The sequence below is a fragment of the Sorex araneus genome, chromosome 2 (assembly GCF_027595985.1).
Source record: "Sorex araneus isolate mSorAra2 chromosome 2, mSorAra2.pri, whole genome shotgun sequence".
In the NCBI taxonomy this organism is placed as follows: domain Eukaryota; kingdom Metazoa; phylum Chordata; class Mammalia; order Eulipotyphla; family Soricidae; genus Sorex; species Sorex araneus.
The window spans coordinates 218908848-218931002 of NC_073303.1; the positions used below are offsets into that span (position 1 = coordinate 218908848).

Here is a 22155-nt window from a genome sequence, read left to right on the forward strand (position 1 = left end):
AGGAATTACTCCTGTCGGTGCTGGGGGGACCATATGGGATGCTGGGATTAGAACCCGGGTCAGCCCCGTGCAAGGCAAATGCTCTACCCGCTGTGCTATTGCTCCAGCCCCCCCCCCATCTATTTTTTGGATGGGACCTGATCGAGCCCCCACTTTGGTGTCAGTCCCCGCCCGGTACAGCACAGACCTTAAGTCCTTATGCTGAAAGCAGAGCCTGCACTCTTCCCCGAGCCCATCCAGGGCTTTTCCCTAGACCTGTGTTCCAATGTTCCACTCCAGTCTCAAGGAACTTTCTAGAGCAGGTAAGTGCCCTCTGGATTCTCTTTATTCCCGGAAGGAGCCTAACCCGGGGGCCCTGCTCACGGAAGAGCTGAGAGCAAACAGGGCTGCCCCTCCCCCATCGAGTGCCCCGGCCCCGCCGTCTGCAGAGACCGGGACTCGCCTCACCTCACCCCGTCTCACCTACATCACTCTTCCCTCGCGGCGGGGCCCAGGCGCGCCCCACGTGCTCCGCCCTGGGCAAACGCCTCAAACCCCCGCAGCCCCGGCCCCCGGGCCTCCGACCTTTCGAAACATGGCGAGGTGCAAGGACCCCGGCCCTCCATTCTTATACTGGCCCATCTCTGCGCGGCGGCAGGTTTCCCGGGGCGGAGTGACTCCAGAACGAGAGCAACCCCGTCCCTATTTGCCTTTTGCAGCCGCCCTCCACCTCAGCCCGCCGCCCCGCGTCCACGCAGCCGTTTCTCCGGAGACGGCCTGGCGCGCGGCCGGGCGGTTAGGCGGCCAACGGTTTTCGGCCGCGAGGCTGGGGCGGGCGGGAGGCGGGAGGAGCGGCGGGAAGGAGGCGGCCCCCGGGGCGCCGGCGAGGGGCGGGGCCGGGCCCGCGGAAAGCTCGCGAAGGCCCCGGGAGGCCCCGCCCTTTCCGTAGATATCTCTAGAAAGCCGCGCAGGGGCCCGAAAACAAAGAGTGCGCACGCGCGGCGGCGGGGCCCGGGCATTTTGCTGCGTCACCAGCCGCCGCCCGGCCTCAGCAGCCCTCGCTCGCACGCACGCACGCTCCTGCTCCCGTCCTCGCGCCCCTCTCCCGACACTTGCCGCCGCTCCCGGGCCGGCCGAGCCGCTGCCGGCGCGCGGTGCATTGTGGGACCCGGGTCGAGCCCGCCGCCGCCGCCGCCGCCGCCGGAGGGAAGCGAGCCGAGGCCGCGACCGGGAGAAAACGCCGGAGTGGCCGCCGGAGAGGAGCCGAGTCCTCAGCCGCCGCCGCCGGAGAGGCCCGCCCACCCGCTCGCGCCGTCCCTGCCCCGTCCACAATGTGAGTGCGACCCCCGGGCCCGAGGGAAGGTCGTCCCGGAGGGAGGCCAAGGCCCGGCCGGGGTGGGGGGGAGCCCGGAAAGCCCCCAGCCCCCACCGCCCGCGCACTCTTCCCCCCCCGCCCCGCGCGGGGCCCCTCGCCGCGATCCCCGCAGGCCCGGCCGCGGGCTGGGAGGTCCAGTGGCCTGGTTCCGGCCGCCGTTGGCGGGCTGGAGGACATTTTTCCCTCTCCCTCTCCGCTCCCCCCCCCCCACCTCCAAACCGTCCCCGCGCCTCCCCGGGCCGGAAGCCCCCGCTCGGCCCCGCCGAACGTTCCCGCCGCCGAGATTGGAGGCCGCCGCGCGTGCGAGCGGCGGGCCCGGCGGAGGCGGGGACCCTCGTGGCGCGCCGTGGGGGGGGGTGCCGGGGGTGCAGCCGTGGGGTCGCGGGCCCGGCCCCCCGGGCCTCAGGGCGCCTCCGGGGTGGGGGCAGGGCGGGGGGCGCCGCGGGCGGGCCCGCACCACGCGGCCCGGCGCGCCGAGCGACAGGTCTTGCTAGGCAACGGGAGGGCGGCCATGCCGGCGCCTCGAAACTTCCCCGGCCCGCGGATTTGGTGGCGGCGCGGGGGGCCCGGGTCCGAGCGAAGCCCCCCCGGGCCGCCGTGGGCCGCGGTAGTTGGGTGCACGTGTCTTGTCGAGAGCCACCTGGGGACGGCTCCCGAGTTCCCCGGGCCACGTTGGTGGCGATCGGGAAGCTGGGGGCTGGCCGCCGGCCCCAAATCGATGTCCCGGGGAAGGGGCGACAGATTTCTTTGAGCAAGCTCGGGTGTTAGGACGATCGGGGCGGGGGGCGGGGAACCTTGTTATTTTAATCCGAGTGAGGATTCTTGGCACTATCACCCGACCTCCCTGCCTTGCATTATTCGGGGGGGGGAAAGAAGCTCGACCCCGGTCCTGAACTGCGGGGTTTTAGATTTTTTGGTCGGAACTGAGAGTTGTATGGAGAATAGTCGGGCGGGGAGAAGGAGGGGGGAGCATTTTTATTTTTCTGAGAAAAGTATTCGAAGAGTTGACTCGATGAGGTCGTGGTAAATTGACGGTAAGTATATTTGGCGAGAGATGCAAGTGGAAACGTGAAGCTACTTTACAGCCACTTGAGCCCCAAGAACAAGCCTGGAGAAGGAGGCATGTGTTACTGTGAAAAGGATATTAGAAATTAGAATTCCCACAACTACCCCAAAAGGGGCCTAGGGAAAGGTTTTAATATCGTCCTTTCTCTTTAAAATCCGTCATTTGAACGAAGGGGAAATGAATTTAAGGGGAAAATGATCTACTTAGTAGACAGACATTGCCCAATGAAATTAGGGTTGCCATTTGGCTCCAAAGGGCTGGAGTACACGCCTCCCCTGTGGGAGGCCCTGGTTTCTACCCTAGGCCCCTTTCCCCTCCATCCCCCCCAAAAAAAACCCCAAAAAATTGAGGAATATAACAAAGAGAAATAGATGAGTGAAATAGTACAGCTGGTACATTTACCTTCCACACATTCCACCCAGGTTCCATCCCCCACCCAGTATGGACCCCTGAGCACTGCCTGGTGTGACTCAAAAGTAAATAAAAGGCATAGAATGAGATATTTTGCTTTATGGAAGTCACATAAAATAGCAAAGTAAATCGTAGTAAATCTTTAAAAATGAGTGAGAAGAATAAATCTAGGTCTTGTAAGTGCAGGGGCTGGAGCAATAGCACAGCAGGTAGGGAGTTTGCCTTACACGCGGCCAACCTGGGTTCGATTCCCAGCATCCCATATGGTCCCGAGTGCAGAACCAGGAGTAGCCACTGTGCATCGCCAGGTGTGACCAAAAAAAGCAAAAAAAAAAAAAATGTTTAGTAAGTGCAGATTCTGTAAGTTCTTCATTGAACTTAATCACTTAAATAAGTTTACAAGATGATTATTACAAGTCATTGTTTGAGCTGAGGAAAAACCTTTAATGGGCTACCAAGAAACTTGCTGATAGTTGTTTGTTAGTGTGCTATAAACTTTTTAGTATGTAGTGGTATCCAATAAATATCTTGAGGATTTGGGGGCTCTCATTTGTGCTCTTAGTAGTTTCCTAGGTGAATTTTTGTCAGATTTAGTATCTATCGGGGACAGGGCGGGGGGGGGGGGCCCCGCTCACAGTGGCCAGTGCTCAGGACTTTCTCCTGGCTCTGCACTCAGGAATCACTTTTGCTGTACTGGGGTATCATATGGGGTGTCGGGTAATCGAACTTGGGTTGGCTTGTGCAAATCAGATGCTTTGTGGCCTTGATACAGATTTGAAAAGTAAAGTGTTTTATTTCTCTTTGTGCTCTTGGGATTCATTTTTACTGCTGAGATCTTGTGACCAACTTTAACATTTGTAAAATATTTACTATGTTGTTACACGAGGTTTGCAGGAAAGAGTTCCCAAAATCTTTGATCCTTAGCCCCCAGGCGGATTATAATATGATCTGTGATTAATTTCTGTAAGTTAAGGAAGTGTAACCAGTGATGGCCTTTGTTCAATGTTGATTTCCTAACCACTGTAACCTGGCAACTGAATTTTCTTTTTTCCTTTTTTCTATGCTTAGTTAGACTTTAACTAAAAGGTATTAGAAACTGGAAGTTACAAATCTCTTGGCTTTGAGTCCAGTATGTATTGGTAATTAAGATTTTCCTGTTTAACTGTTATTGCGCTCAAGGGGCTACTCCTGCCTCTGCACTTAGGAATCACTCCTGGCAGTGCTTGGGGGGGCATATGGGATGCCAGGAATCAAACCCGGCCCTGCTGCATGCAAGGCAGATGCTCTACCTGTTGTGCTATCGCTCTGGCCCCCAAAATTCGTTTCTTGATTTGGTCATGTGAACAGCTTAATATTTTAAAAACCAGTAGTTCGTGTTTTATAGCATATTTTAGAATGTTTTTGGAGGCCAGACCTGTTGGTCTCTCTGGGACCCAGACAGTGCTGGTTTCAGGGCTACCACGTGGTTACCATGTGCCCTGGTCTTTTGAGCTATCTTCCTGGCCCAGTATCTTTAATGGCTGACTTTTGGGGTAGGGAGGCTACACCCAGCCTTCTCCAAGTCTTTGGGCACTGGACTCTGTCCACGGATAGAACCTAGGTTAGCTGTGAAATCTGCTGAACAACTCTGGCCACCACTTTTCTTTGTTTTAATGTTATATAGTTCTTTTGGATTTTGGCTACATCCTGCGGTGCTCAGGGTTTATTCCTGATTTTATACTTGTGGCACAGACTACCCAATGTGCTGTCTCTCTGGCCTCACAGTATAAAATGGTTCTAAAGCTAGAGAGAGTACCTGCAGCGGGATGTCTCTAATAAATTAGGCTGTGTACGAAATAATGGTTGGCCTTGAAAGAGAGCTCTTTCCTGGAGGTATGCAGGAATTGGGTGCTTTGTTATCCCATGGGGGGAGGATTCCACATATGGCACAGTGCTCAGGGGCCACTCTGGTGGTGCTCAGGGTGCTAGAGTCTAGAACCTTTTTTTATACAGCACTAGGCTTTTACTACTAAAGTCTAAGAGGAAGCCCCCATCTCCTCATTAGAACTATAGTATTCATTCCCTATACCATGTATCATGCCAGATATCTCTGGCAATACAAGTGCCTAGCATGTGGCTACAGGTCTATAACCCAGTTCTAATTCAGGTACAACATATTGTCCTCTGAGCACTGCTATGCATGTCCCCAACCCCTGGTCTTATTCCTATTGTTTTATCTTTTCATCCAAGTGATAGTAGGCTTCACTGAGGATAAACTTGGACCAGATACATAGCTCAATGGATTGGTTATGTGCTTTCCACCAGAGAAATAGGATTTAGATCCCAGCACTACATGATTCCCAGTAACAGTGCTGGGAGCCATCCCTGAGCAGTATCAGGTGTGGACTTGCACCTTTCCCCCCCCAAAAAAAAATTAGATTGAGAATGTAGTGCAGTAGGGCTCATGGACCCATGTTTTTGTGTTTGAGGCAACACACAAACATAGAGTGGTATGTTGACTACCGAAAAGTAAAGGAAACAAATGTGGATCATTTTATTATTTTATGGGCTAGAGTGCATTCTTCGCATGTAGGAACCCCGTCGTTGGCGACTTCAGGTGTAGCCTCCAGACAAGAATAACAAAGAATAAGCTCATGTGGCCACAGAGATAATAGGTAGGACAAAAGACTCTCCCTCCTCCCCCAAAATTTTTTTTAAAAGCTGGAGAGAGTACAGCAAGTAAGATGCTGCCTTGCATGTGCCCACCCCAGGTTTGATCTCTACCACCACATACAATCCTCGTAGCACCACCAGGAGTGATCCCCGAGTAGAGGCAGGAATAACTCCTGAGCACAGCTGGGTTGTAGCTTAAAGACTGGGGCTGGAGCGATAGCACAGCGGGTAGGGCGTTTGCCTTGCACGCGGCCGACCTGGGTTTGATCCCCAGCATCCCATATGGTCCCCTGAGCACCGCCAGGGGTGATTCCTGAGTGCAGAGCCAGGAGTAACCCCTGTGCATCGCCAGGTGTGACCCAAAAAGCCAAAAAAAAAAAAAAGACTAGAACTGAAAAGGGGACTGCTAGTGGTATCTCAATGCTCTTTGAAAGTATTAAGAACTAAAGACTACTGCATGTTTTTACATTCAGGGAGAACACATGACTTTAGCTCAGCAATTTGTGATAAGCTACTTTAGAACATGTGAGCCGTTGTTGGTACATACTGGCATGTTGAAACAGCAAGTTGGGGCGGGAGAGATAGTATGCTACTAGGGTGCTTGCTTGCAGCTGAGCTGGATTCAGTTCCCGGCACAGTATCTCAGCACATCTGGTTTGGTCCAAAAACCAAAAAATAAAATTGTGGTAGACTTAAAAATCAAAAGGTATGTCACATATATGGAAATTTGTTATTGTATGAGATAATTATATATATATTATTAGAATTTTTTTTCTTTTTGGGTCACACACTTTGATGCACAGGGGTTACTTCTGGCTCTGCACTCAGTAATTATTCCTGATGGTGCTTGGGGGACCATATGGGATGCCAGGGATTGACCCCGGGTCAGCCACATGCAAGGCAAACTTTGTCCTACTCACTCTGGCCCCTAGGATACATTTTATAATAATAACATATCCTATGAGAGTAACATGTGTTTAAGGGAGCCTAATTTAAAATATGTTTGGATTTATAAACATCTTACTAATTTCAGTAAATTTTAAGGCAAGTGTTCTGCCACTTAGCCCTGTTCCAGACTAAATTCTGTTAGACTTTAAGTCTTCATGTTTAATAATATGATGGTCTGAAGTATCTGCTTGTAAAAACTTGTGAACAGAGTAGAATACTATGCAGCTCTAAGAACAAAATCGGGCACTTTGCAGCAACATAGATAGAATTGAGGCTACCATTGAGTAGAGCAGAATGAAAGGGCTGATACAGAATGTATCTCATGGGACTTAAAAGATACACAGTTGGGGGCTGGAGCAATAGCACAGTGGGCAGGGCGTTTGCCTTGCACGTGGCAGACCCCGGTTCGATTCCCAGCATCCCATATGGTCCTTTGAGCACCTCCAGGAGTAATTCCTGAGTGCATGAGCCAGGAGTAACCCCTGTGCATCGCCGGGTGTGACCCAAAAAGCAAAAAAAAATTTAAAAAAAATGTTAAAGATATACAGTCGGGTAGCAACAAAGCTCCAAAGGGCAACATAATGGGGGAACTAAGATTTGGGAAGGGGGGGATCTTTAGGGGAGGGTGGTAGGTGTGGTGTTGGGATTATGTCCATGGACCAGTAGTACATTAGGTAGGGCTCTTGCTTTGCAAACTGCTGACCAGTGTTTGATACTCAGCATCTCAGATGGCCTACAGAACATCACCAGGAGTAATTCCTTAGTACAGAGCTTGGAGTAAACCCTGAGCACTGCTAAGTGTGGTTCAAAAAACACCTTTGTGAATAGTGGGTGGAGAGAGCAGAGGGCAGGGGCTAAGGTTCTTACCTTGCATGTGCTTGACCTTGGCTGACCTTGGTTCTATACCCTGCACTACATAAGGTCCCCCAAGCTCAGCCAAGAGTACCTCCTTAGCACTGCCCGTGTGTTTCCAATATTTACAAGTCTTTTTTTTTTTTTTTTTCCCGCTTTTTTGGGCACACCTGGCAATGCACAGGGGTCACTCCTGGCTCTGCACTCAGGAATTACCCCTGGCGGTGCTCAAGGGACCATATGGGATGCTGGGAATTGATCCCGGTCATCAGCGTGCAAGGCAAAGCTTACCCGCTGTGCTATGGCTCCAACCCCAGGTCTTTATTGTATGGGGAGGGGGGGATTGGAGCTTTGGTCATAATATTAGTTACAGAGATATGTTATAGTTTTATTGATAATGAATATTGTAACTCAAGATTCCTACTTTTTTCCTCCTCCCAGACAATCGGCACACCCACTGTTACTCAAGAGACTGTTTCTAGCTCAGTGCCTAGGGTTTCTGCTAGTAGTGTTTTGGGGAGTGGGCACCACGCAGTGCCAGGGACTGATTAGGGCTCCCTCTGCAATGCATCTGTTTGCTGCCTCATGATTCAAACTTTTTTCTTTTTCTTTTTGGGTCACACCCGGCGATGCACAGGGGTTATTCCTGGCTCTGCACTCAGGAATTACTTCTGGTGGAGCTGGGGGGGGGGGGGGACCATATGGGATGCTGGGACTCAACCCAACCCGGGTCCACTGCTTGCAAGGCAAATGCTGTGCTATCGCTTCAGCCCCGATTTATACATTTTTAGATATGTTTTCTGCAAAAGTTAGTAATTGCTCATATGAAAAATAGGGAGGCTATGTTTTGTTTTGTTTTTAGATTTTTCTAATGTTTTATTTTGGGACATACCTGGCAGTGTTGAGGGGTTACTCCTAGTTTTGCACTCGAATCATTTTTTGTGGACTTAGAGGACCATATGGGAGGCAGGGAATAGAAGCTCTAGTACTCATGGTAGTGGTTAGGAAACTGTATGTAGTGCTGGCAGGCCAACAAGCCAACCCCTGGACTCTTTCTGGCCCTGGTTGTCTTAGCTTTTTTGTTCCATTTTGTTTCGACATAATACCCAGTGGTGCTTGGTGGGAGGGGGATGTTGTTCAGGGGTTATGATTGGTTAGACATTTTATTCCAAATCAGAACTGGAGCTCTTTTCTGTTGGGATGGGGCTGCTCCCAGAGCTGGTGCACTTGGTTACTTGCTGGGGGGTGCTGGCGGCTCTATTCAGTTATTGGTTTGGCTTTCGTTTTTGTTTCTTCAGTGAAACAAGATAGTTATTATTGAAGAAAAACTTAGAAAGATGGAGGGGAGGCTTGTTCTTCAAGCCCATTTTCATCTTGAGCACATTTCTCTTGATTATCTCTTTGCTTGCTTATTTCCACTCTAAAGAAGCCTGTGTAATCTCTTCAACACATTTCCCCACTTGAACATCTTTCGAAGCAAATTTCATTCAATAAAAATTACCTTTCTTCACAAGAAGGAAAAAGGGGGGAGCAGGAGGGAAGAAAGGAAGGAGAGGTGAGAAGGAAGGAGAAAGGGAGGAGAAAGAAAGACTAGTTACTGTGATAAGAGGTTCAAAAGGAAAGAACCTGGTTTGTTTGGCTTTTTTCTTTTTTCTTTTTCCTTTTTTGAGCCACACCAGGTGATGCTCTGGTTACTCCTGGTGGTGTGTGGGGGACCAAGGGACCACCCTATGGGAAGCTGAGGATCAAACCTGGGCACCATGTGCTGTACTGGCGACTGTCTTTCCAGCCCCAAGTTTTTGTTCTGTTTTGGCTTTTTTTTTGTTTTGTTTTGTTTTTTGGGGTCACACCTGGTGTTGCACAGGGGTTACTCCTGGCGGTGTTCAGGGGACCATATGGGATGCTGGGAATCTAACCCGGGTCGGCCGCATACAAGGCAAACGCCCTACCTGCTATGCTATATCTCCAGCCCCTAGTTTTTTCTTTAATTGCTAATTTGTAAGGAATTGAAGCTTTCTCATCTTCTGGAGTAGAATTGTTATCTTTCTCTTTTAGAGTTTCTGTATTCACTATGTTTGAATAAATCTGAGATCTTTCTGTTCTTTCTCATGCTGACATTGTCTTTGGCTGAATAGAGAAAGAGACCTTCAATGTTGCTTCCTGCTTGGCTTAGGATTCATTTGCAAAGATACCTGAACTTCACTATATTTCCCATTGCAGGCCAAAAGTCTTGTCATTTCTCTGGGAATACTGGTTCATTCTGTAGGGTATTTTGATCATTGGTGCTTTTTAAGAATAACTGCCAGTCTAGCGCGGCAGTTAGGGCTTTTTTGCCTTGCACCCAGCCAACCAAGTTTCGTTCCCAGACACTCCACTAACTCTGGGGCCAGAGAGATAGGTGCTGCTTGCTGCAGGTAAGGAGTTTATCTTGCACATGCCTGGTAGCTCATTTTGAAAAGATGTGTGAACCTACTAAACTGAACAGTTTTAGTTACCTGAGAAGGGGAATGGGTCAGTGCTCAGTGGCTAAATATGAGGCCAAATTAAGTACTTGGTGATTAGTGCAAGCAGGTTTGGGGCAGGGCAGGGGTAGGGAATGTCTGGTTTTCAGGGCCATACCTAGGAAGCTCATGGCTGCTTCTAGCCAGCCTACAAGCTATTTAGTTTGGATTTAGGGCCATACCCCCTGTTCTTAAGGCTTACTCCTGACTCTTAAGGAATCACTTGAGGGAGTGATCCTGCCCACTGCAGTCTCTCCTGCCTCTTAAAGATGTGCATGTACTTCGACTGTGAATACAACGAAGTGTGTGTGTGCCCCATAGTTAATCACAGCAACATATCTGAGAGAAGGGAAATAAAAATTTTATTACTCAATTAGGTTAGCAATAATTGTGGTTGAAGAGCATGCTTTCACACTGAGGGTATTGTTTTGGAAAGAAAACAGGGTAGAAGTAATGTATGACTTTTCTATACATTGCTTTATATATTCCTAAAACTACTAATTATTTTATTTATCAGTTATATTAGCAAACTAAAATGAGACGTTGTGATATCGGGCACAGGAGATCAGGGAGCATGAGGGTTCAGCCCCCAGCACTACCACATGGCTCTCAGCACCACATTCTCAGACCGGTTGTTCAGTGCAGCCTGGAATATCCAGCCCGGTAAGCCAAGTGTTGCTGAGGGAGGCTCCCTGAGCACTACTTGGAGAGGTCCTGCTCATTTTATTTTGAAAAAAGGAATTTGGCTCTAGGATGGGAGAGATAGTATAGCAGGTAAGGTGCTTTGAACCAATCCAGGTTTGATCCCTAGTCCCCCTTATGGTCCCCTGAGCACAGAGCCAGGAGTAAGCCTAAATACACTGAGTTGTCCAAAATAGATTGTAGTTTCGGTCAGGGAGATTTAAAGAGCATTTGAATGAGTATTTGGGATGCAAAGAGGTCTGGATTTTTTTTTTTTTTGGAGATAAAATGTCATTTATTTTAGAAGGGGAAATATAAAAGAGGTCTGGATTTGATTCCAGTATTTCTAGGAGTGGTCCCTGAGCACTGTCACCCATGGCTCTGCTCCCAACCCCCTGGGGGAGAAAAAAACAAAGTGGTACTTGGCTATACTTTTAAAAAGAGATATTTTAAAATTTACCAATAGATACCTTAAAAAGTAGCTTTACCCTTTCTGACACTTGGTTCTGTTATCCCCAGGAGTCCCAAATACAACTGAGCTGCTGTGATTGTACTCGGACACACTGAGAGCAGTACCTGTAGGGTATCAGGCTCGGAGCCTCCTGTTTTCAGGGCAGGCACTGTCCTGTGCCACCTCTGGCTCCTGCTGCTGTTAGTTTGGAAAACACCGTTCATCTTTTTAACGTCAGATACCAGCAATATTAAATGAAGTTACACTAGTTCAGTAGAAATGCTGATGAACAGTTGGCTGTAACTTTGCTTTTAGATTAGGGATCAGTTTGAAAATGTGTTTCTTTCAGTATTTTCCCCCCTTTTGTGGGGAGCGTTTTGGGGACATACATGGAGGTGTTTAAGGGCCACTCCTGGTGGTGCCAGGGATTGAACCTGGGGTTAGGTACTTGCAAGTTGACTCCCTTAAACTCCTGTTCTCTCTTGGACCCAGTAAGTGGTACCGTAAGGGGTGAGGTTTGTTGGGGGGGGGTGCACATGGGATGCTAGGGGTTAAGCCCAGGTCAGCCACATGCAAGGCAAGCACCTTAGTTATCTCTGCCCTGTAAATGATATTTTCAGATTTATGATTCCTGTATAACTTTCAGGTTGTCTCTCAAGTAAAAGATACATTAATTGGACATATTTACTTTTAGACTATCATTAAAACTCCCTTCTTCCTCTCCTCCATAAGTGGCTCAGGGGCTGGGGCAGCCTGAGGGTGACTCCCAGTAAAACTTGGCTTGCTCTTGTCTGCTTGATGCATCAGTATTTGGTCCCAGAGGTGTCTCCTTCTCCTCCCCCGCCCCCCTTTTGGTATTTTTGCGCTATAACAGGCAGTGCTAAGGGAATACAAAGCAATTCGTCCTAGTAGTGCTGTGGTGGGTGGGGATGGGATGGAGACGACCATATGGGGTACCCATCGCACCCAGGTCTTTTGCATGCAAGGAAAGGGCCCTAGCTACTGTACTATCTCTCCACCTTCACATACTTGCTTTCAAAGAAGTAATAGCAGTTTTAGATGGTGACCCTACACAGTACTGGGGATTGAACCCCTCTATCTGCTGCACATAAGGCCAAGCACCTTACCCATGGTAGGATCTCCGGCCTGGGTTTTCTCTTTATTGTTTTTGAGTGACATCTAGCGTCACATGTGGGAGGTTTAGGGTTGATTAGTACCTCATGATGCCAGACCAAGCATTAATAGATGTGGTCCTGAAATTAAAAAAAAAAAGAGAGAAACGGAATAGAATATTCTAGAAACTTATCTAAGATATCTACAAATAATTTCTCTTGAGTAACTTGTCCAAATGTTACAAAGAAAGATCTTTAAAAATATTTTTATCGGGGCTGGAGTGATAGTACAGCAGGAAGATTATCATACAGGGGTCAGAGAGGTAATACGGGATTGAGATATTAAGGCACTTGGTTTGCATGTACACAGCCTCCGTTCCGTCTCCAGAATCAAATAATTTCGTAGCATTGCCATGTTGATCCAACTCTGCATTCAGTATTTATTGTCTGTTAACCATATTGAATACAGATTAGAATATGAGACTGTAAAAAAGTTTAGTTAGGGAGAGTTTGGCCTAACCCCTCTCAAGAGTGCCTCAGAATTTTCATATCAAAGATTGATCTGTGAGTTGTAGCAGCTTTGCTTGCTTTCTGAGATTAGTTGTGAAGCTGGGCCATTTACCTGGCCATGGCTGTGGGTGGAAATTCAATTTTTCAGTGTCATTATCAGTTCACAAAAATATGTTTGAGAATTTGTTTGCTATGAGGAGTGCTAAGCTGCTTTATCAGCAGAAATAAAACTATTACAAGTAGAACTTTTGTTTTGGGGGCCACACCTGGCGGATACATTAGGATTTAATCCTTGCTCTTCCTTCACATAAGGCTCAGGGGAACATACTGGTTGCTGGGGACTAACCCCAGTCGGCTGCATGCAAGGTGTCTTACCCTAGTGAGAACTTGATGATGAAAAATACTCTCCCCCCCCCCCAAAAAAAAAATTCTTAAATTCTTCCACAGTTTGGTGGAAATATTTGGGAGGTGGGTTTGGACTACATGCATATGCTTAGGAGACTGTGCCATGCCTGGGATCAGATCCCCCAAGATTCACATTTTTTGGTATGCTCTGCAACCTTTTGAGCTAGTGTTGTTCCCCTACCCACTAAACTAAGAAATAATTAGTTTACAGTGGATTCATTGTTTTCCCCAAGGGGTGAATCATGTGGGCAAGCAGGTAGTTTAGTTCTAGTGTCAGTGGATGTTCAGGTCCTGTGGTACCCCTTTGGTACGTTGAACCAGGGTGGGTTGTGTCCACCCTCTTCTATCTGTGCCTGAGCCATCCTTCCCTTTATTGCTGCTATTTTTTACCTTAACTGGGGGCACACACTCAGCTCGAACTGTATGTGGTGTGGGAAGTCAAAAGTGGTCAGCCACAAGCAAGGCAAGCACCTACCCATTATACTATCCTTGATTTTTTTTTTCCTGGTTTTTCAAATGTATGTTTCTGTAGAAGTTAGGAACAGGTCTCAAAAGGAATAGCACATCAGTTTTGGCAAGTCTTATACCTAATTACCTTTAACATTTTTCTCCATTTTTATCCTATGTTCTATTGTGACATGTTGTTTTAACTTAGAATGCATCTACTAGAAAAAAGGCTTCCACTTAAATTCTAATATACTTTCTCAAATAACGCTCTAATAAAGTTGAGAAATGTTACTTCTCAGTATGCTGCACTCCAGGGGTTTTATAACTGGTTCGTGAATTACAACTTTGTTTGTTTTTTATGTTTGCAGGCAGCCTGCTTCTGCGAAATGGTACGATCGAAGGGACTATGTCTTCATTGAATTTTGTGTTGAAGACAGTAAAGATGTTAATGTAAACTTTGAAAAATCTAAACTTACATTCAGGTAAGTGATTTTTTTAAAGCATATTTCAGGCAACTGAATAACTTTAGTTCATTTTCAGTTTCAGTGATTAACAGTTTAAAGAAGCTCATTTTTTCTTTTCTTCCCCCCTTATAGCTGTCTTGGAGGAAGTGATAATTTTAAACATTTAAACGAAATTGATCTTTTTCACTGTATTGACCCAAATGTAAGTAGTCTTAATGCTTTAATAACCCTATTTAGTCATGATTAAATGGGCACACTTAACTCATTAGGACTAAGCATTAATTATGTTAACATTTCAGAAAATTATGTATATTTATATTTTGCAATATTTCTCCGTAATTACAGTGTTTTCTGTATACTCTTTTCTTACTGTTGGAAATTAAGACAGAAGTATTCTGGAGGCCTGTCTTTTCAAAGTAATAGAATCTTGACAGGTGTGTACCTAAGTGGTAGGATAAATGTGTCAGAAATAGATTTTATTCTAATCATCTTTGTACTGAGATTTTTTTCGTCTTCAGTTCTGTATATTAGATTTTAGTAGTCTGTGGGTTGTTTAAAGAAAATAGAGGTAAAAGATTGACAATCTGTGGTGAAACTGGAGGAACAAATAGTATAATGTTGCTCTTGCTTTTATTTTTAGGATTCCAAGCATAAAAGAACGGATAGGTCAATTTTATGTTGTTTACGAAAAGGAGAATCTGGCCAGTCATGGCCAAGGTTAACAAAAGAAAGAGCAAAGGTAGGTTTTATTTCTCCCCACTCCTCCTTTTCCTTTTCAGTGTATTGCTGAAATGTTAATGCTTTTAGATAATGAGAGGTCTGTGTCATATAGGAATATAGTATGTTTCCTGAGGAGAAGCTTTGTGTTTTGAATGTGTTCCTCTACTTTAAGGGTTTAGTCCATGGAAATAGTTTGGTTTATCATTATGGGGTTTGACTTGACTATTTCTAGTGATGAATATTAACATAGAGGTCCAAAATGTAGTTAATAGAGTGCCAGTAAGTTGGACTAATCACTGGGTGACGTTTTCATTGATCTAGCTTAATTGGCTTAGCGTGGACTTCAATAATTGGAAAGATTGGGAAGATGATTCAGATGAAGACATGTCTAATTTTGATCGTTTCTCTGAGGTAAGTTCTCAAATGCCTTTTTCCGTCTCCCTCTGAGTGCCTGTCTATGTACTCAGTGTAATTTAGTAGGCAGTGGTACGTAGACCTGCATTATTTTTTTTGCTATTTTGCAGTAAAACCAGTTAAGATCTATGGATGAGGATGTGACTCCGTGGCAGAGCACTTGGCCTTGCATGTATAATTCTGTGGGTTTCATTTCTAACATTGCTGTTCCATTCTTCCCTCATCAAGGTCTTAATAATCATGGAATTTAACTTTTTTTTTTAATTTAAGTTCTTATTTGTATGGAATTAGTTTTCTATGCATTTGTTTCACCAGGGGTTTGATCAAACTTGGGTCTTACACTTTTGAGGCACATGCTCTCTATAGATGAGCCACATCCTAGCCACGTTCGGTTTCTACAAGATTTGCATGTAAAGACCAGAAACTCATTGAAACTCAATGAGTTTCAATTCAAAATACCTTGCTGGTTGTTTTTGTGTATATGGATTTCATTATGTTTTATTTTGGTATATTGTGGGGGTAGGATCTCACCCAGTGGTACCAAGGCTCAGGGCTATTCCTTTCGTGGTTTGGGGGAACCATGCGATGCCAGAGCGCGAATCCATTCTCAATATAAAGCGTGCATTCCAGCTCCTTGCTGTTTACATTCCAACACTGGGGACAGAAGTTTTTGTGATCAACTTTCAATTCAGAGCCTTGAAATACGAATACAGACTTGCAGACTCAGTTATGGGAAGGGCTTGGTCCCCTCAGTATCCCTGCATGTGGCTCAAAAGAACCATGGTGAGACGTTCACTAAGATTGGGGTTTTAGCAGAGTCAAGGTGATGGAGCGTATTTTCCCAAACTGTCACACAAATGTATATTGCTGTAGCTCAATGGTAAACTAGGTGAAAAGGGGAAAAAACAGATTCTTTTCTTTTTCCTTTTTCTTTTCTTTTTTTTTTTCCTCCCCTCCTAATGTTTTGTTTGGGGCCATACCTAGCAATACTCAGAACTTACTCCTGGCTATTCGCTCCTGACAAGCTTGGAGTACCATATGGAGTATTGGGATGGAGCCCTTGGGTCAGCTGTGTGCAAGGCAAGGGCCTTACCCTCTGTACTGTCTTCTCTTGCCCTTCATGTTTGTTTCTTTAAAAGCCCGGAGTTATAATTTCCAGTTGAATGTGACTGCTTGTTTATATCTTTCCTTACATGACTCTAGCCCTTTATTTCAAAAGAGGAAAATTAGATTATAATTTCCACTTGATTCTCCTTAGCTATACCATAGAAATTGGTTCTACTATTTATTTACATAGTTGTATAGTTGTTCCCCATGTTTTTGAGTTGATGAAATGGTTTGTTTTAAGCCATACCCTGAATACTCTGGTGGGTTTTGTTTAGGGGACCGTGTGATGCCAAAGATGGGACTGTGGTTAAGCAAATGCCATGCAAGTGCCTTAAACGCTTTGCCATCTCTCTGGCCACAAGTTTTTAAGAATGGTCTCTTATTGATTCCACACTAATTATATTGTCTTTGTTCTGTACTTTGTTTCCTGCTATAGCGTCTGTTTGTTTGTTTTTTTTTTTACTGCTTTTGGGGACCTAGCATTATATTTGACAGGTTCTGAGTGCTTTTCCTTACTAAAAGAAACTTAAACTAGAACTGGTTTTCAGTAGCACCTTTAGAAGTAGGTGAAGTCTTAACCAGTTAACTCTGTTCTTGTTTGGGGGCCATACCGGTTGGTGCCCAATTGCTTACTCCAGGCTCTGTGTTCGGGGGTGACTAGGTTTCCCCATGTATAATGTGTGTGTTCATCCCATTGAGCGCTCTCCAACCCCAGGTTGTAAGGATTATTGAACACTAGGTTGCTTGGAATTTGGGGGAAGAGGGGGTGTGAGTCCAGGTAAGGATGTATATTTGAAGTCTTTGGTTTTTGTTTTAAGAAAGTTAGGCATGATTATCTTAATGTGTTTCAGAAAAGTTGTAAATTGGGAGATAAATCCTCCATTTAGTCTTTGCTTATCTTTACCTTTTAATAATGACTTGATGATCAGAAACAAAGATGCTAAATTGGTAAATCATTTACATATGCTCTGTTAGTCCTGATTTATTTAAAATATGAGGGTTTTTCACAGTCTTCCTAGAATTATGTTGATCTACTGATTTTATAATGTTTATTGCTGTTCAGCCTTTGATTTCATATTCAAGCCTTCAATACAATCTAAAAGGACCTACTGTTTTAATACAGGTCCTTCACAATATATAAAATTACTATGAGACTCCCGTAATACATATGCCACTTAGCTTTAGGTATAGAATTTTACAATTATAAATCAATCCCATTCTTTTTCTTGATATCCAGGGGTAACAGAATTTTGGTGTTCTAAATAGATAACTTGCTGGATTAATTTTAATGGTGTCATTTTTTTGATGACAACTTAATTTCCTAACAAGTTTTCCTGATCTTTATGTATAGTCTACCTTTTCCAGAGAAAGGGGTTTAATATTTAATTTCTTCTAAAACTAATTTTTACGCTTCAAATAGATGATGAACAACATGGGTGGTGATGAGGATGTAGATTTGCCAGAAGTAGATGGAGCAGATGATGTAAGTCTATAAATTCTTTTCTCTGTTTACTTAAATAGTAAAAATGTATTTACAGGTTGATTTTATGTAGATTCAAGATTGCTTTTTTGGCCACTTGATGGTGTGTTTCTTTTGTTATTTGTTTTTTTTGTTTGTTTGTTTTGTTTTTCTTCTTTAAAAAATACAGGAAAAGGGGCCGGAGTGATACTACAGCCGGGAGGGCCCTTGCCTTACATGCAGCCAACCCAGGTTCGATTCCCGGCACCACATTTGCGCGCCCCTCCCCCCCTCGCCAGGAATAAGCCCTGAGCACAGCCGGGTGTGGCCCAAAAAACAAAAAAATAGGAAACATTTGGGGGGGGGCGCGTTTTTGTTTTTATGTGTGTGTGTTGTGTGCCCTCCCCACCCCACCCCTTTTTCTTTTTTTTCTTTTTTTTTTTCTTAGTAACAGATGGGTACCTTCTAGGGAACTGGTGTCTTGAACAATTTGTACAGGGATCAAAGTTTCAAATAATCACTGTATAGCGGCATTGTGTGGTTTATTTAAAAGCAAGTTTAGGTAAACAGCTTTACAACAAGATTGGTTAAAACTCGTAATAAGCAGGTGGATGTTGTGACTCTTAAAAGAATATGCTGGACCACGCTTCCAGTGTTCGCCCTGCTCTGGCATCCTTTTAACATCTTCACAAAACTAGTTCAATAAAGTTCTGAACATAGAGAATTCAATAACTAGGTTTCATTTATTGTCTTCTGCCCAATTCAGTGATCTTCATATTAAACCATTTCAATTTCTGTTGAATGCCAAGAAGAGAGAAAAACATTTTTAACAAGACGTTAATGACAGGAGATTTAAGTGTGGGCTAATTCCCACCGGAAGGCACATACCATCATAGACAGTTCCTCTACTGTACATAAATTCCTCTTAAGTGAATTTGTTCTTAAATTCATTGGTTAAAATTCAAAGCTTAAAATAACCACATATCTTTGTATAGTGCTTTGACTTTTTAAGGAAAATTGTTCACTTAGTACAAGAGTGACTATTTAAGTTAATAACTTTGTTCGTTTTCCCTTTCTGCAGGATTCACAAGACAGTGATGATGAAAGTAAGTTTATGACTTTGTAAATATTTACACAATGATATCAAAGACCAAATTCAAAATAATTGACTTTTTTACAGTTCCTATAGAAAAAATGGTTTCTAATAGTCAAAGGCAGTTTTGAATAATAAGACTTTGAATTTTGTAGATTTCCTTGTACTTTATATTAATCTTTTCAAAATCCTTTCAGAAATGCCTGATCTGGAATAAGGAATGTCGTCAGCACCGGAATTTGAGAAAGAAAAAAAAAAAACTTCTCTGCAAGATTTCATAATTGAGAGAATTCCTGAGTTGGTAGCTCTAAAGGCAGATGCTGTATTTGCCTCCTTAACCCATTTTTCAACCTGTTTGTTTTTTTTTTTTTTTTAAAGGCTTCACTAAGGGTTGATATGTACCATTGTATGGGGCAATTTTAAGTCAGCTAAGGCAATAACCTTATGCATGAACATTTCCCAGATTTCTCTGACACTGTTGAGGTCCTAGGCAATTGATACAGTGGTTATGACAAAACATTTCACCTAAGTCTCCTTTACTTCATAACATAGATAACTGACATGATAGGAAGCTCTTGACTTAGGGAACGATAACTAGATTTTAGAACATGGACTCAAAGTGGCTGAAACAAATTGGTTGAAACCATAAATTGGTAACCTTGTTCCTCTGGTATGTCCTTCAGGATTGTTTCACTAAAGTTTTATTTTTTAAAAATTTACTTTACATTATTGTATGTAAGTAATCACTTGTCAGTGTTCCAGATGTATCTTAGCTAAAACTAGTGTATGCCCTATTTAGATGGTTTTTGAAGCCTGTACATTTGGTATTGTTTGACCCTTAAACTTTTACATCTCTTAGCATGGAGGACGAAGAAAGCTGTACATTGTTGCTTAAGAGTCTGTACATTTAGACCAAATTTGTATTTGCACTGTCAGTACGGCTAATGAGTGAAAAAATGTTAATACACTATTGGATTTTTTATCTTTTTTTTTTTAATTCAGCTTGTATCAGGGCTGAAAACCTCAATTTATGTTCATGACAGTGGGGATTTTTTTTTTTTAATGTCTACATTCTTTCTAATAAACTGTTGGAAGATTTCTTGGCTGTCCTTTAAGTGTCTGGTTTACTGTAATTTCATGTATTACCATTTACTGGAATGGAGTTATTTTTACTTACGGAAGAATTTGGGACTATTCCTCTGTTTGGGGGAAAAAACAAGAGGCTTGCTGTAATGTCACAGAAAACCTTTTGAAAGTGGATCTGTAATAGAAAATTGTAGATGCACTTTGCAGCAGTTGGAAAAGAAAGTGTTGTGATTTGATTGAAATAAAACTAAATGTGTTGTCCTCCTGTAAATCTTTGAGCCTCTGCATTTTGGCAGTTTTTATTTCTCCAGTATCTTTGTATTTGTAAAGCATAGAAATACATTATTTTTGAGCCAGGGATGTGGCTCTGCAGAAAAGTGTATGCCTTGAATGCATGAGACCTGGGTTTATCCCAGGCACTGCCAAAAGAAAAATAAATGCTTTGTATTTCAGGATTTTGTCAAATATTAAGGACTTATGTCATAAGCAGTGCTAAAACCTGGAATTCCAGAGTTTAATCCTTAGGACAATTGCTCCACTCAAACTTTTGGAGGGAAAACAAAACAACAAAAAAGAGTCCATGGGAGGTTCAATAATAAGTAAGCAAAGGATATTGGGATTTAAAAGGGGAAACCGCCTTTTCTTCCCTGATAAGCCTGAGGATGTTAGAATAATAGCCAACAGCCCTTTTTTTTTGGGGGGGCGGGGGGATGTTACTAGGATGTTACTATTCAAAAGATTTTGGGAATTAGGAATTCCCAAACAGTGCACAAGGGACCCAAAGGCCACTTGGTGATACCTCCGCTGTACAAGTCAGACAGTTCAGTGCTCATTCCTAGTTCTATTGCCCAATGGGTCCTTTTTTTGGCATATTGAATACGCCATGGGAAGCTTGCCAGGGTTTGCCATGTGGGCGGGATACTCTCAGTAGCTTGCTTGGCTCTCCCGAGAGGGGTGAAGGAATCAATCCCAGGTCAGCTGCGTGCAAGGCAAACAACCCTGCCCACTGTGCTATCCAAGTATAATGAATCTATCATATCATAGTACGTAGGTACCCTTGATAGAGTAATTTAGTTTTGTTAAACCATTTTTTTGTGTATCAATCTGGAAATGAGATTTCTTAGGGTGAGTAATGTTACAGCAGAGAGGGCACTTGCCTTGCACATAGCTGACTGGGATTCAACTTCTGGTGCTCCATTTGGTCACCCCCTTGCCCCGATCCAGAGTAATTAATCCTTGAGCACCGCCTAGTATGACCCAAAAGCAAAGTTATTAATCCAGAGACCAAAGAGCTTAGTGCCATGGGTTAAATTCCTGACACTGGAACCCAGAGATAGCCCAGAAATTGTTTCCTTCATGTGACTAGCCTTAGAACCTTGTAAGATTTCAAGCTTTGTAGGAGTGACCCTGAGTATTGCTAGGTATGTACCGTGACACCCCTTTTGCCCCCACCAAAAGTTTGAGACAGAGTTTAGGTCAGTGGTGCATTGCCTTGCATGTCTTGGGTAAGGACTGGAGTTTCATTCTTGACACCAGATTGCCTTGTCCTCTTGCACTGTCTGGCCTGCTTGGCCTAGTATCTGGGGACCGCCCCTTCCCCCTCACACCCCAAAAAGTATGGCTTAGATTTCTGGTTACTGGTACTGCTTTTGTTTTTTGGACCACACCCAGTGGTGCTTAGGGGTTATTCCTGACTGCAGTATCAGAAGCCCAGTTTGGTGTATGAGGCAAGTGCCCTACTGCTAGAGGTAATGCTCCAGCCCACTACTGTTTGCATTCATAGAGTTTTAAACATTTAGATGCTGTTCACGGGAATTGTATTTTATGAATGCTTATTGCTCAGTGGGGTACAAAAAAATACAGGCCAGGGGCTGGAGCGATAGTACAGCAGGTAGGGCATTTGCCTTGCACGCGGCCGACCCGGGTTTGATTCCCAGCATCCCATAGGGTTCCCTGAGCACTGCCAGGGGTAATTACTGAGTGCAGAGCCAGGAGTAACCCCTGTGCATTGCTGGGTGTGACCCAAAAAGCAAAACAAAAAACCAGGCCAGAGAATTTAAAGCTCCTCCTTTGGGCCCTGCATCTTACCATTGGTGGGGTCGACCTCATGACCAGAAAGAAGTGAACACCACTTGGTAAGCCCTCTCCAAAAGGAAATGGGGCTGGCAGGTGAGTACAGCAATTAAAGGCGCTTGCCTTGCATAGCCAACCAGAAATTCCTTCCCCAACACCCTATATGGTCCCCGGGGTTTCATTAGGAATGATCCCTGATGGTGGAGTTAGTAGGAATATGCCCCGAGTGCTACTAGGTTGGCAAAAAACACCATGGTAAAAAGAAATGCCCTTGTGTCTCAAGTCTGGGCTACAGTACTGTTTCAGAGTTATTGGGGAGCGAAGTACTTGAGATTTTGAATGGGATAAG

General features: G+C 44.5%; 1 protein-coding gene across 3 annotated transcripts; it reads left to right on the plus strand.

The window, feature by feature from the left end:
• Positions 1 to 964: 964 nt before the first annotated feature.
• Positions 965 to 20011, plus strand: PTGES3 (prostaglandin E synthase 3). 3 transcript variants are annotated; one of them, XR_008628611.1, is made up of 9 exons: positions 970 to 1312; positions 13759 to 13872; positions 13987 to 14056; positions 14495 to 14593; positions 14896 to 14985; positions 17516 to 17578; positions 17745 to 17806; positions 18636 to 18660; positions 18845 to 20011. XR_008628611.1 is itself a non-coding variant. In XM_055128138.1 (7 exons), coding segments are annotated over exons 1-7 (420 nt in total). In that variant the 5' UTR covers positions 965 to 1310; the 3' UTR covers positions 18865 to 20011. The 3 variants fall into 3 exon arrangements, 2 of the variants coding, with proteins under 2 accessions (XP_054984113.1, XP_054984112.1); XM_055128138.1 differs by lacking the exons at positions 17516 to 17578; positions 17745 to 17806 and having other exon boundaries at positions 965 to 1312; XM_055128137.1 differs by lacking the exons at positions 18636 to 18660; positions 18845 to 20011 and having other exon boundaries at positions 969 to 1312; positions 17516 to 17806.
• Positions 20012 to 22155: the final 2144 nt, after the last annotated feature.

Bases quoted from the DNA above. Each gene is read 5' to 3' on its own strand.
- PTGES3 (XM_055128137.1), top strand. The intron at 13,873-13,986 runs GTAAGTGATTTT...CCCCCCTTATAG, and splicing joins AAATCTAAACTTACATTCAG to CTGTCTTGGAGGAAGTGATA. The intron at 14,986-17,515 runs GTAAGTTCTCAA...CGCTTCAAATAG, and splicing joins ATTTTGATCGTTTCTCTGAG to ATGATGAACAACATGGGTGG.